The 15,275-nt window shown below is 40.1% G+C and overlaps 1 protein-coding gene across 1 annotated transcript in view; it reads right to left on the bottom strand.

Annotated features, from left to right (window-relative positions):
- Positions 1–220, bottom strand: part of LAMA2 (laminin subunit alpha 2) — a 304,356-nt gene extending 304,136 nt beyond the window's left edge. Inside the window, exon 1 of the mRNA XM_074144590.1 lies at positions 154–220. Coding sequence (XP_074000691.1) covers positions 154–220 — 67 coding nt within the window. The remainder of the gene's footprint in view (positions 1–153) is intronic.
- Between the last annotated feature and the right edge of the window lie 15,055 nt (positions 221–15,275).

Genomic DNA, 15,275 nt, shown 5'->3' with positions numbered 1-15,275 from the left:
CCTGTGGGACCTGAGGTTAGAGACCCCAGAGCAGCACCATAAATCTCCAGAAACCTTCATATTCTCACACAATACCCACTACGTGTTATTTCAAATAAGCAACAAGTTCAAGGGTGTGGTTCCTATCCAAAGATCTCTTAAAACTCTTCCTACTTGGAAGTGTCTGCTGTGTGACACTCCACGTGTAGTTATCTTCATCCCCTTGAATTTTAGGCCGCATCGTTTGCTAGTCCTTTCTTACACAGCGGCTTTCAGAAGTTTAGAAACATTCTGATATTGTGATTATTCTGGAACTAGAGAGATGGCACAGATTTATCACCACTGCCATTTCCTTGAGGCCTTGGTTTGCATTTCACCTGATTTTTTAAAAGGCTAAAATCAAAGTAATCACAACCAGAAGAAAAATCATGGGATCCAAGTTCAGCACGACAACAGAAGGTATGGTAAGGTTCCCAAGAAGGAAAGGATTTTCCAACCAGAAAGATGGAAGAACGAAGAACAAGCAGGAGATGCAAGAAGTTGAGGGTTGCTAGTCTGAAAAGTATGAATGGCACTTAGCTACGTGATTCTGCCTCAGCATGAAGCCCTGCAGAAGCCCTCAACGACTAATGATGATGTTAGATGTGTGCGCTAGGGAATCTTGTAATTGTGTTGTCCACTCATTGATTCAGATCTTAATGGGGCTGGAATAGATTGACGGAAGAGCTTCAAGTTTAGAAAGCAAACTGTTTTGAGAACAAAACACAGGGAACAGTGGAGACAGGGAACTACCTTCAAAACAGCCCAGTTTCTCCAAACCAAGTGTCTAGTGCAGAAATCACAGCAGAAGCTTAGTCACCCAGCTCCTGAAAAGGTAATAAAGAGCAGGGATTCTTTGAAGGCTCAATGGTTACAGCAAGTTCACCCAGTGCATTTACAGACTCTAACACAACTCATCCCAGGCGTCAATTCACCATGAATCCCACTTTCTGTATTAATATAACTCCAAAAAAAACCAGAGGATCCATTTACCAGACATAGAGTCTCCATTTGTCTCAGGTTATAAACCACTCTGGGACTTTTAGAGCCACTCAGTACGTCAGGTGGACTATAACCCAGGGGGGAAACATTACCCACCCAGCCTGCAGAAACACAACAAACAGGAGCTAAAAAACCAGTTACAATACGGTGTATGCGTCTCTCTTGGGAATTACCTCCAAATGTCAGAAACCTTCAAATCCCATTGGACAGACGTCTAACGTTGAACAGATTCCTGAGCTAAAGATGAATTTGACTTCCCTAAGTCCAGCTGCCTCTTTAGAGGAAGGCTTCTTCAAAAACACAGTATCTCAAAATGCTATTTCATGTTATCCAAAATCTTGATCGTTACAGTCACCTGTGACAGATCAAAGCAACACATTTCTGAGCCCCTTTGCTCAAGAACTGCCATCTCTGTACATTCAAATCACGCAGCACTTAGAGCCTTGAACACAGAGGTTAATTAATTTGAGCTGTCTGATTGCACGAAAAGAAGGATTCTGCCACTGCTCATATCCAATATATTTTCAAGAATGCAAGACTATCTCATTTTATGCCTCTGAGTACGTAACAACCTCCTACAATATGAATTTCTAACTTTATTTTTCATGCAGTTTTTAGGTTTTACTGTTGATTGACATTAGAGTTACACCAGAATATTTCTTCACAAGTGACATAGCTTCAACTGGGAATTCCCTTACTAACAGCATACAAAGAAATTATTGGGGAGCTATTTTAGTTCCAGTAATCAAAAGTCAAATGTTATGAAACAATAAGGGAAGTAACATCCACATAGGCTCAGAACACCTATAAATAAGAATACTGAGTATGTGTAAATTTACTTAAATGTAAAAGAATGAGCATTATCTGTTCACCACCATAACTGTCATGAGAAAGGATTTTGTCCTGACCATCAGCTGAGCCATTCTGGGCACTCCATCTGGTAGCAATACTGTCAGTTTTGGTTGATCTATATTTTACATTTGAGTTCTTCAGATGAGAATCTAAAAAGGTATCTTTTCTTCCCCCCCCCCCCAAAATCTGCACAAGCAACTGACCTATTTCCATTCACAGGGATACATTTTGTATTCGGGGCCATACACAGGTAACAGACATAAATCAAAAAAGGATGAAATAGGTTATGAACAAATGGGGGTGGTGAGGGAGGAATGAGCAGTAAGATACTTACAGGGTAGAGCTCTGTGATTTACTTCAAAAGAATAAAATGTGATATTCTGTCTTTGAATGCCTAATAAAAACAGGTATTTCAGACCTGCCAAGTAATTAATTTGTAGAATATGCTACACAGATGAGCAAGTCAGACAGCTTCTCAACAACAGTGAAATATTAATACTTTTACATTTAGAATCCTGTAGTGCTTCAAACTGTACTAAAGCGATTCCCAAAGTTCAGGAAAGCAATTTATGGTCTGTAACAGCAACACGGGCACTCCCAGCTACAGCCCTGCAGAAAACCACAACACAACACGAAACTCTACCATCTGTCTGCAGCGAGCGACGGGTTCGAGTCAAACTACAATGTAATTTGGAAACGGTTTCCAATAGCTTGAGGTTAAAACATTTTGCCCCCACCTCACAATCTGTTTCATTTTAATTGACATCAAATAAAAAAACCTGTTCAGGTCTTTCCACGCAGAGTTGCTGCTTTAACTTCATAACTCTGCCTGCCCAAGCGCTGGAGGAAAGCGCTCGTGTCAGAACGGGTTCCCTTTGGACAAACAGGATAAAATGAAAACAGTTACAAGGAATAAAACCACATTCAGTCCCATGTAGCAACCCCTGACACTGAACAAATAAGAAAGGAGAGAGCGCTGCTGAAAATGGTTCTTCACTGACTTAACAGGTGATCCCAAAAGCACCATTATCTGGACCTAAGCCCCAAAATTCTACAGAACAGGAAAAAGAGGAAAAGCCTGTAGACACCAGGGAAATGCAGAAATGATGTCACTAGATGATGAAATTAGAGTTTCATGTGTATGTCTGCAGATGTCTAGCGCACAGAAGAGCTTCTAGCATTCTTGTGATGGCAGGATGATGTGTCTAGATGATCTCAAAGGTCCCTTCCAAACTAGGCAATTCTATGGTTCTACGGATCTTCCCCTTTGAAGGTGATTTATACCACAGACCTTTCCTTTTGTTTCCTCCAGTAAGAATGGTAGCAATATTGGTGTCAAAACCAACTCAGAGAAAGCAGAATTTCCATTTTGTATATTTTCCTGTACCATGGAGACAAATAACCAAACTGAAAAATGAACATTCCTATTGCCTTTAAGCCACAGCTGTCTTTTGGTAGAGTTGAAGGGGATTTTGTTCATTTGTCCTGTTTCACCACGTGAATTCCTAATTGAGTCTTAGCTCTTCGTTTTCTTTCTAGAGGAGAACATTACGGTCCTGGAAGCATCAAAAAGTTCTCCTTCCCCTTTGGGGGGATTTTGTACTCTGTGAGACTCATGTTCAAGAAACCAGTTTATATTTCTCTCCAAGGTGGCTTCCAATGATTTAGCCTCTTTCTGCATTAAACATAATGTTTGTTATAGGGCCATAGTTCAAATGTGTGTTCGATCGTTTCCTCAGTGAGCAACCATGAGTATCCAAATGTGATTCTTACCTCTAGTAATTACAGACACTAGAATTAGGTCACAGCATCATTTACTGAATTCAAAATGACCTTCCATATTCAAAAATTCTTTGCTTTACTCTAGCACTGATCTGTTGAATAGGAAGAGGAGGTTTAATATGTAAGAACACAACTGCATTAAACCAATATTTAAGTAAACAAATACCATAAACCAAAATTCCCTGTATTGTTCAGTAGTATATAGAACCTACAAAACCCGTAACAATTCAAACAAGTGCTTTGAATTTAACAAGAGATTATTTTTTTCAGTTAGAATCAGGAAGCTAAAATAAGTGGTTTCCATAAAATCTTGCTAGAGGACAATTATTTAAAATCTTACTGTTGAAATACAGATGTTTCTTGAAAATAAGAGCATCAGAAGAACTGAAAATAAAAACATGGTAAAGCTTTGACAGAGACAAAATATTTCACACTGAGTGACAGAGTAACCTCTAAGAACATGCAGTTCCTAGCTCCCCTCCAACAGTTCACTGTGCTCCTAATCAAACTGAAAATGCCCCATGTGCCCCAGTACCAAGTGTGCTAAATTACAATGTGAATAGTAAAGAAAAATAACAAAATTATTTTCTTTTCAGAAAGTACATGAAAACAGACTTGGGATTTCATGCTGGGATTGAAGGACATGAAACGCCCAGAAAAAAAAAAAAAAAAAACAAAACCACCAGGATTTTCTTCTTTGATTACAAATAGGCAGTGGGAACCCAAAAGAAGACAACTGTGCCCACCCCACCCACACTTTCCTTATTTCTACTTTCAGGACAAAACGTGCCCCCCACAGAACCCAGGCCACAGCCAGCTACAATTTGCATTTCATTCCCGGTGTCCCAGTGGCGGGGCTTCTCACAAGGAAAACAAACCCACTGTGTACCACCAACACACACATTCAGCTTCTCCACCGTTCAGCATGAGGAAAATAAAACTTCAGCTGTTCAAAAGAACATGAAAGAAAGTGCAAACAAAGCCAACAAATTAAAAAAATAAAGCAGACTTTAGTCTTTTATCTTTCATTTACAGGAACTCAACACTGTCCTTGCAGACTGCTCAACACGTAGGAAAATGGACAGGAAAACTGAACAAATGACAGATATGGACACAATTTCTCAAGTTCAGAGTCACATTCTCCTCATCATTTCTGCTTTGACCTCAGGCTAACCTATTCCATTGACACAAGCACTTACTCACACTGCCGACTGGCAGGAACTTAAAAATTGAAATATACCATGTTTTTTGAATTCAAATAAGTAATGTGTCATTTCAGCCACAGCTTTCGGATCCCAGCCTTTAAAGCCAGTGGACAAAACCAGTCACTGACCCAGTATCTGTTCAAGACGCCTGCAGTGTGCGGTCTGGCAACCAGCCTGGTGGTTAGTTCAGTCATAGCCGTGACGCGCCACTGAAGGATTCATTCCTGTTGACACAGGAACTTGCTTATCTCGTTTATTCTTCAATACTTTGAAATTTTTTTCCCCGTTCTCAGCACAGAATTTTAATTCTCCTCCACAGAATTTTAACGCTCTTAGTATTGCCAAATCTATTTGGAAAACACGAGTGAAATGCACCAAAAAAAATGCCAGGAGTATTGGGGTTTTTTTAATAATCACTGCAACCAAAATGCAGTAAGTGAGATCAGCAGATCAGCAGAGTGGATGACCTGAATGGGCGTCATAAAACCTAATCCCAAAGCTCCTTTAAATCCATGACAGCCTTTGGATCAGACCTAGTTAGTAGCAATCAATTACCAGAGCCATCAGTTTAAAGTCTTTCACTAATATTACATTCATGTTAATTACAAAAAAAAAAAAAAAAACCAACCCTCCCAAATATTTTAAGACTGAATTTCTCTTTCACGTTGGCATCCTTGGAGCCCTAGAAACAACACACCCTGCAACCCCCAAATCAGAAACGGTCTTGCAGGTGTATGGAAACTTGGTTTAACTACCTTAGAGATAATTAAACATGCAGTGAAAATGTTTTTCTAAAACAGGAAGAGCGAAGCGACTGTCTAAAACAAGGCACGTGTGCAATAAGCAGAGAGTGATACTGCAGATGGCCTTAACACTGTTTACGTGAAATCTGATTATTTCTCTCATTTTTGGCACAGCGTATAAAGAAGCTTATTTTTTTTCCCTACATGTGTAATGCCTTTACCAGATATACTGAAGAGCTCAACAAACATATGCTTCCTACGTTTCATCTAATGCAACCCACTGTCCCAAGAGATAAGGTCCTATCAGGAAAGCAAAGTCAAGACACGTTCAATTGGAGAATCTCATCCAAAATCCAGGTGTCCCAGGGTAACAATGCTCCTTCAGTCCACGGGCTCAGAGAGAAACCCCAGAAGCATTCACCACAGCATGGAGGTTACTAAGAAAACATCAGCTGCAATTTCCAGACAAACATTTGCTATGACTAAAATGTTTGAAATTATTTTGCTCTTTTTTTTTTTTCCCAAATTAATTCATTATGATACAGATTAGTAAAATGAACTACTGTTACTGTTCTCTGTTACCTCCCCCTGGAAAATGGAGTATGACAGGATGTAGCTATTGAAATTAAAAAAAAAAAAAAAGGCAAAAACCAAATAGAAACATGGAACATAAAGTCATATTAGCTGCTTCAAATAACTATTTTATGAATTACAATATGTCCAAGTGGACTGGTAATAATTACTAGAGTTCATACTTTCTTGTAAGGCTTTATTCAAGAAAATGACAAAGTATTCCCTGGAAGGCCAGCTAGGTCACTTTTCATTTTTGTTATTTTTGTTTCTTGTTGATATTCTAAGGTTTGTACCAGAAAATGGAAAGACTAAAGAAACAACACACAGAGTCAAAAGCCAGAAGCACAGAAGGTAGTTAAAAGGTTGAAGAAAAAGACTTCTTGCTAAAATCTACAGCTCGGAGGAATGTTGAGCCCCGAGAAGAACCACCACCACCCCAAGCAGCAGGAGAGAGCGTGGAACCACTGGGAGCAGCATTTCCCGTTCGGAAACACACAGAGCAGGAATAATTTTGCCTGCTCCAGTGAGAGAGAGAACTGCTCCTCAACATACAGGTTTGTAGCTTAAAACCAAGCACTGAACCTTTGTTAGAGCATCTCGCCTCTAACCGGCTTTGCTGCAGGCAGGCTCCGAGTCCCGAGATATGGTATTGATTATTTTGCAGCGAGAGAGGATGGCAGCAGAAGGGCAGCTTCTCCCACCCTGCGCAGCCCTAGACATCATTACAAGAGATTAACAATAACAACTGAAGAAAAATAAAAATAGTTTTCTCTTGTGTCACTGTTTCCCCCGTGGCTGCCACAGACTCGGCTGTAACAGAACGGAACGCACGGCTATTCATGACTCCTAACAGAGCAAAACATCAAACTTCTTATGTTTTGCCACCCCGAGAGCCCAGATGCTGCCTGTCGAGCCGGCTGGAACGCAACCTTCTAATGCAACTTCCTCTTACAAGGAGAGAGTTAATGCGTTCTTTGAAAAAGTTCACCTCTCATGGGACTTCTGCTTTTACAGATATCTCCTTAGTAGTTGTTTTAGTACTCGTTGCCCCTGGTAGTCTGCAGATCTTATTGTTTCATTTCACCTTACATGAAGATCCTTCAGGAGGATTGGGTTGTTCAGCCTGGAGAAGAGAAGGCTCCAGGGAGACCTGAGAGCCCCTTCCAGTCCCTAAACGGGCTCCAGGAGAGATGGGGAGAGACTCTGGATCAGGGAGGGGAACCATAGGATGAGGGGGAACAGTTTTAAACTGAAAGAGGGGAGATTGAGATGAGATCTCAGGAAGCAATTCTTTGCTGTGAGGGTGGTGAGAGCCTGGCCCAGGTTGCCCAGAGAAGCTGTGGCTGCCCCATCCCTGGAGGGGTTCAAGGCCAGGCTGGATGGGGCTTTGAGCAACCTGGTCTGGTGGGAGGTGTCCCTGCCCAGGGCAGGGGAGTGGGACTGGATGGTCTTTAAGGTCCCTTCCAACCAAACCATTCTGTGATTCTATGATCCTTCAGGACACCCTGCAGCTTTGGTTTTATGGTACAGCCATGCAAGAAGCAAAAGGATCTCGCTTGCCTGCACACCAGCTTCCCTGGCTTCTCAGTACACGCGAAGGTGCTTGTGAGTATATAGTTGGTCATAATGGTGAGAACACTCCAATATTAATTCAGCTGGGAAAGTCAGAAGAATGCAACAACTTCAAATTTCGTGTAAATTTAGCATGAAAATGGCAAGACTTTCTTACTGCATTATAGAACTCATCTCAAACATACATGGCAGCAGATACCTGATGTTATCGAGATTTTTTTCAAGATAGTCCCTAAACACAAAACCTGCACAACTCAGGCCCTTGCAGCAGGGCCATATTCAGGACCTTACATTTGCAATCCTTATCTGAGGAGTGGATCTCTTATCCTTTAAGGAGAAGCTTCAAAATCGTCCCTAGTTTGACCTCTACAGAAGAGCAACAAGCAACTCGGTTTAGTAGTGCCATATTTTAAATGACTTAACAAGACCCACAGTCATAAAGGAGGAGCAAGAAAAATGTGAAGTAACTATATGAAAATGATAGAAATTGGTCTTATGAGAGGCTCCTCAGATGGTGAAAAATATCAAAAAAAGTGACAGGAGCAGATGGTATTTAAGATAACATAAGCAAAGAATTAGCACATGCTCCAGGTCCATTAATATTAATGAATACACTGTTCTTTCTGAAAAAATATTGTTTTCCTACTGAATAACATGGATGAAATAAGTTTCCTTTTTTTTTTTATCATTCAGTTTCTGCTCACTTTCCTGACTATTCTCATAAAGCTAAATATGTGTGGCAGAGGGAAGGACAAACTGGACTCCTCCAGTCTTCTCATATTCCTGTAGCTCTTTATATGAATCTGAATAGGTAAACTCTAACTCACAAAACTGTGCCAATAATTTCACTTCTACAGTGTTTCACATGCCAAACAGCAGACTTTAAGCTGTAGTTTGAATGAGCCACACAAGTCCCCAGGTTTGATTTAACAGCGCTACCAATATTTTAACTCAAAGTTTCATTTCTGTTTGTTTCAGTATTTGCTCTTTTTTTTTTTCTGTGTCTAAATGTCACCATCTCCCCAAGAAGCTGACTGCCTGTATCTACACTAGCGGGTGGCACAGTGGGGTACGAATGGACCTGATGAGTGAAACATCAGTGCAGAAGACCTGGTAGCCATGCTGTAGGCCTTTTTTGGGAAGCGAGTGGTACTTTAAATTTATTTGGGAATAACTCCAGTCAGATCCCACAAACTGCATACCAGATCACACCTTTGGTTTAGAAACAACTTGAAAGGAAACCAGTTCATGCCAGATGGAATAAAAAAAAATTAAAAAAAAAAAAAAATCAGGGAGCAGGAAAGATCAAGATCCCACACTTTTGTGATCAAAACACAATCCTGATCAAATCTCAAATGCTAACACAGATGAACCCTGAATTTGGGGGCATAAAAATCTTCATCAGGTCCTCAGGTAGCTGAAAAATCTATACCTTGTAAAATGCCAATGAGGTTTCAGTGATTTACATCTTAAACTATGAATCTCTGGCCATGATTAAAACCCCTTGCAATAGATATGGAACAGTCAGAAGAGTAAATACTTATCAGTAATTGTGAATACTTATCACCAATTAGTGAATTGGTCACTAAGTATTACAATTACTATTATAATTCACAGTATTCTACCCCATTACCTACTCTCTACACCAAGCCTTTCCCCTGCCATAGAATTTAAAATTTCAGTCTTCCACGTTTCCCGTTTATGGCTCCGTTCTCCACACATCCAGGTGGGTTTAGACTCTGTACGGCAGGGCTCGCAAACAGCTGAGTATCTAGTACAGGATTGACCCTGAACACCTATTTTGAGCCAAGAATTTTGTTAGCCATTAAAATAAAAGAGTGAGCTCTACAACATTTAGTCCCTCTCAAAGCCAACCTTGAGCATTAACAAAAAATACTCCAAAGAAGGAAACGCTGCAATTAAAGAAACAAACCCAAAGATTTTTTTCAGATAAAGAATGGCCACAGGAATAATCTTGCTTGTAGGACTGTGTATGACTATTAATGAGTTTTCAGTGTGTATACGTATTCTGCAGAGAACCTTCCATAAGCTGTTCCCCAGCTGGGGGATGCCTGACAGCGTGGCTCCACAGGGAACCTCTATAAATACTCCAAGGCCAAAAGAAATTGTGAGGATGAATAGCTTGCCCTTCATATAATTTACATGCTCAAAGTCACAAAACACTTTGCATATATCAGCAGGGCTCACGGCCTTAACTTATGATTTCCTGTGCACTAAGGGAATAGCATCTCTTTTCTTGAATTTCAATCAAGGAAAATAAAAACAAAGTGTGAGGTAATTTATAGAATGCCTGCATGACAGAAGACTACCAGAGCTAGTCCTGCTTAAACTACCTCCGTTACCAGCAGTAGCACACTTGTACCAAGCTGTCTCATAACCTGCAAATGCTGCTGCCCACAGCTGGGCTGGCTGGTTATCTCTACATTGAACAGCCATTTAGAATCATAGAAAGATTAGAGTTGGAAGGGACCTTAAAGATCATCCAGCTCCAACCCCCCTGCCCTGGGCAGGGACACCTCCCACCAGACCAGGTTGCTCCAAGCCGCATCCAACCTGGCCTTGAACCCCTCCAGGGATGGGGCAGCCACAGCTTCTCTGGGCAACCTGGGCCAGGGTCTCACCACCCTCACAGCAAAGAAGTTCTTCCCCAGATCTCATCTCAGTCTCCCCTCTTTCAGTGTCAAACCCTTCCCCCTCATCCTATGGCTCCCTTCCCTGATCCAGAGTCCCTGCCCATCTCTCCTGGAGCCCCTTTAGGGACTGGAAGGGGCTCTAGGGTCTCCCCAGAGCCTTCTCTTCTCCAGGCTGAACCCCCCCAACTCTCTCAGCCTGTCCTCACAGCAGAGGGGCTCCAGCCCTCACAGCATCTCTGTGGCCTCCTCTGGCCCCGCTCCAACAGCTCCATGTCTCTCCTGTGCTGAAGTTTAGTTGTTCCAACAACACAGAACCATATCAAGGCTGGGAGAGCTAATGAAAACAGCCCTGCGTTCCTCAGTGGGCTTTGGCTGAAACGTAAATGAAACACTAGCTTCTTGTCACCGGAATCTGTCAACAAATAAATGGAGATGACGAACTCAGATTCTAAATAACTACTAAAGGCATCAGAATCAATCAATATCTAAGAACACAGAAAATGTAGGAACTGGGAAAGACAGTAGGTGAATCGTACAAAGGCTGAGGGGATGCTATCAGGGATTTCTGATACCTCTTCTCTGTAAAGTTGCTGTCAGAAGTGAAAGGTAAATTTACCTTATTAACAGTAACGCCTTATATGTTTTTAGAATTGTAAAGCAGGAAACATTAATACATAATTAATGGCACATTTTTATTTATTTATGCAGCCATGAACCTAAAAGAAACATGTAGATACCTATGACTGAGTGTCAGGGCTAGCTTCCCCAAATTTCCTGAGACCAAAATCTTACGGCAGAAATGTGACAGCTATTGCTCCTGGTACGGGCATCGGGCAAAACGGGTCTACGTCTCATTCACACTAGAGACCTTTTAGTGCTCCTGTGACCTTAAATGAGCATTAAGAAACCTTCTGGAAACAAACTAGACCAAAATAAACTACTGAAAGCTATATAAACTATGTTTAGCATATACAGTAATGCTACACATAAACAAAGAGTAGCTTAACTATGTCTAAAAATGGTCTTTTAATTGCATGAAGTGTTTCCTGTAGAGACAAGATCTTATTTCAAGTAATATGATGTATTATGAGAATCACAAAATGGTGAGAAAAGATAATAATAAAGCAACTGAAACTGGAAGTGATTGTAAGAAGATAGGCACCTGTCAGCTTTAAACTAAATTTCAGATTAAGACTATAGAAGGGAATCACAGGAAACACGATATGAATTTGTGTTTACCTCTCGTACGCTCTCTTATATGCTATTTGAAATCCCAGTGTAAAACTGGAATATCATAGTATAAGCCTGTTTTAGTGCTTATAGAAACATGGTTGCGTGTAATTGGTCACTCTGTAGAATTTTATCTTGAGAAAAAGCAATTGTGGATACGAGAAGTGGAAAAAGTAAATTTGGTGTGATTGGTTTATGGGACTAAGGGAGAACAAATTCCAGTACAGAATCTCAGTTTTACCCCTTAACATCCTTTTCTTTTTCTTTTTTTTTAACGAGCAATTAAAAATTACTAATTTGCTAGACAAAAAGAGGTACCAGTGGACAGTAACAGTATTCACAGGACCAGCATTTGCCAGCATTCACCAGTTCACCTAGAATCAAAAATCAGAATTTCTTTCTTACGTGTTATTTTTGTTTCTGGAGCTGAATGGGAGGAAGAAGCCCACACACAGGAAGGAACATGCCCAGACGCTGCTCAGGTACAGCTTGAGGATATTTCAGTACCGCCTTCCATCACACTCATTTAGCTATCTTCCACAAACAGTATTAAGAAGAAAAAAAACCCCAAACCCATGACTGTGGTTTCCAGCGAGACTGGAAACCAAATGAATTCCTGATACAGCACAACTGATACCAACACAGTTATATCTGGCTTATTGCACTTCCACAGCTAGTGTTTTACTTCTGTAGTTGATCGGCAATGTACAGGAAGCATTTACAAGGCTTTAAATCCAAAGAACACTCAATGCTTGGTTCAGTGCCACTGAAGGGAACGGAACTAGGTCTGCGTTTAAAGTAAAGTGTACACTTGGATACAACGATGAAACGCGACCTAAATCACTGCAGTGATTGGATCAGTATCTGAAAAAACTTCAACTAATGTGCAACCAAGCAAAATAAGAAACAAAATAGGCGACAATCCACATATCTGGGAATTTACACGGAATAAAAAGGACAGACAACCCCAGAACGCCCTTGCCCACTTGCAGTCCAGAATCTCCAGCCGTCTCCTAAATATCTACTCACAATTTCACTTTCAAAAATGCATCAGGGAATTACTCTTTCTAAAGCAACTGCAACACTTCTTTGGGAGATGGGAAGCCTGTCTCCCAGTCCATGCTGCAAAGACTTTTTCAGCATTTTATGCCGTGCCTCAGTCATGTAAAATACATAAAACAAGTCCCACGCACAGATGGGAGCACTACTCTTCCCCTTTCCAGTCTCCAGGTAGGTGCAGGCAGCAGCAAACACAGCAGCCCGTACGACACAGAAAAACCAGTTCCAGAGTAGTTCCCTTACCATTTCATCCTGGGCCTCACACTGCATCTATGAATAAAAGCATCAGTTTTGAGGTTAATTTTTCAAGTGTGAAGTAAGTACTGTGGTAACAGAATCCGATTGTGATCACTGGTCTTTCACGAATCTGCTTTTAAACTTATATATTTACTGTTTTGTTCACTTGGATAAATTCAAACTAGCTAATAAAAATACTAAGAGGAAAAAAAAAACCAACAGTCTCAACTATTCTGGTCCGATAGAACAGCTGTTATTATTTCAGGCCAATTAAAGAAATGCTAAGTCTTACTTTTATATTCTTTGGCATACTCATCTGAATGAGGATCACCTGAACTCTACTATAGCTATACGAATTTGAATAGAAGCTTCTTGCCCCAACAGGCTTTTTTTTAATAATGTTACTGGGACAACAGACCTCCAAATACAGCACATAAATAAAAAGAAAGCTGCTAATTACCTGAACAAAGAAAGTATGCTGACAACATCACCAGGCATAATAATCACAAATTAGGGATCACAAATTTCATTTGGAAAAAAATATTTTCTTTTATTCTTGGCAAGAACATCTTAAATTATCAGTAGCATAGAATAATTTTTTCAAATATTTCCTTTTTTAAACAATGCCCACGTTAGCTGGATGAACCCCTGCTGAACCTCGTACAGGCTATCAAAATACAGAGGGGTTAGGACAGCATTCTTTTTTTAGTCATGCTTCATCTCTGCAAGCATTACATTTTTCTCAGGAAAAGAATCTTCTTGCCTTTCATCAAGCTCTAAGGTTCTCAGTTTCTCATACCCAAGATTATTTATAATCTCTGTAATATCCCAACAGTCGTATACCCCTACAGCTTTTTGGGAAGTGTTCTTCCATTTGCCGTGTTGGCATCCATACACACATACTGTTCTCACACTGGACATATTTATATGATTTTATCCTTTCTCCTCTTAGGACAGCAATTGACTGCCTTCTAATAAAAGGTCACTATAAAAGCCATGAGGGAAAAGAAAGGTGTTTGAAATTTAGAAGCTGTTTCTCTGGATTTCTTGCTAAACGCAGAAAATTAATCATGAAGAAAAATCATGACGGCACAAAAACCAGTCAAATTACTTTGTATGTGCCTAACTTCTATAACAGACTGACTGGATCAATTGCGCAGTTTTTGAAAATGTTGATTGTTTCCGCTAACTAAATATTCAGTCGGTGCTGTCAAGTGTCTTATCTGGCTTTATTGATTTTTGAATTAAGTCTAACTCGGTGTTTTCGACAGCTCTATTACTATCCCTCAAAGCTAAACCAGAAGGAACTAAGACCGCCAACAATGAAAAAAGGTGATTATTACACACCTTTTAAGATAAAAGAAGCCAATCATCATTCTGAGAAGAAAAAAAAAGTAAATTTTCTTACTTTCCTCTTCCCAGTTTTCCCTTCATGCACACCCTGTGCATTTCACCAAGCAAACTATTCTGCTTCTACAGCAAAGAACACAGATCACCAAAGTGGCATCAGTAAAATTGTTACAATAAGCTGAATTTACAATAATAGGCAAAATGTCTGAGCAGAATTAGATTCTGTTTTGCTGTGATACGAGCAAGGACAGAACAATAATCACAACCTTGTTCCCTCAAGGAATTGAGATCTTTTTTTCTAACATAGCAAGAACTCCACTACTCGTTTTTACTTATTTTTTCTATCATAAAATTGTCACATTCTCTTAAACAAATCCTTTAATCCAGAGACTATGAACAATGTGGACTCGTGGTACTCTCGTTCCAGTCTTGTTTCCATCTCAACAGGTAACAAAACAGCCAGAAGACTCTTCTCGCTGTCCCATACATTGAGGGAAGGTGAATAGGAAAGAAGAGCCAGCTCTAAGACTTAAGTATCTTCGCAGAGGTAGTGGAGCTAATCCAAAGGTTATTCAGAAATGTAACATCCAAAGGGAAGTCTTGCAAATGGCAGGGGAAGAACTGTATGGCATCTATCGCATTAGTATATGCTACAGAGAGCCAGAGCCATAGTATTATTATAATTTTTTTTTTAAATTATTTTTATGCCAAGCCTGTGAATTATAAATTACAAATATTCCTTATTTTTACACACAGAAAGCAAAAGCTAGGTCAGACTACCAACTGAAATTTTTCTAAATATGAAACTTGCAGACTGATTATCTGTATTCCTCATGGAAATTCTTTCAATTCATTCTCTAAATTCTATAATTTCATTCTGCAAATTCTGCTCCACGTTCAATACTATTTAATACGTTCATTAATTATACAAAGAGAACAAAGGGTATGCTTATTATAGTGGCACACTCTGGAAAACGGGATTAGAAGTTCTCTAGCAG

This window comes from Numenius arquata, chromosome 2 (genome assembly GCF_964106895.1).
Source record: "Numenius arquata chromosome 2, bNumArq3.hap1.1, whole genome shotgun sequence".
NCBI lineage: Eukaryota > Metazoa > Chordata > Aves > Charadriiformes > Scolopacidae > Numenius > Numenius arquata.
Note: the sequence above shows the minus strand (reverse complement) of the source record. Positions and strands in the feature narration are given on the sequence as shown.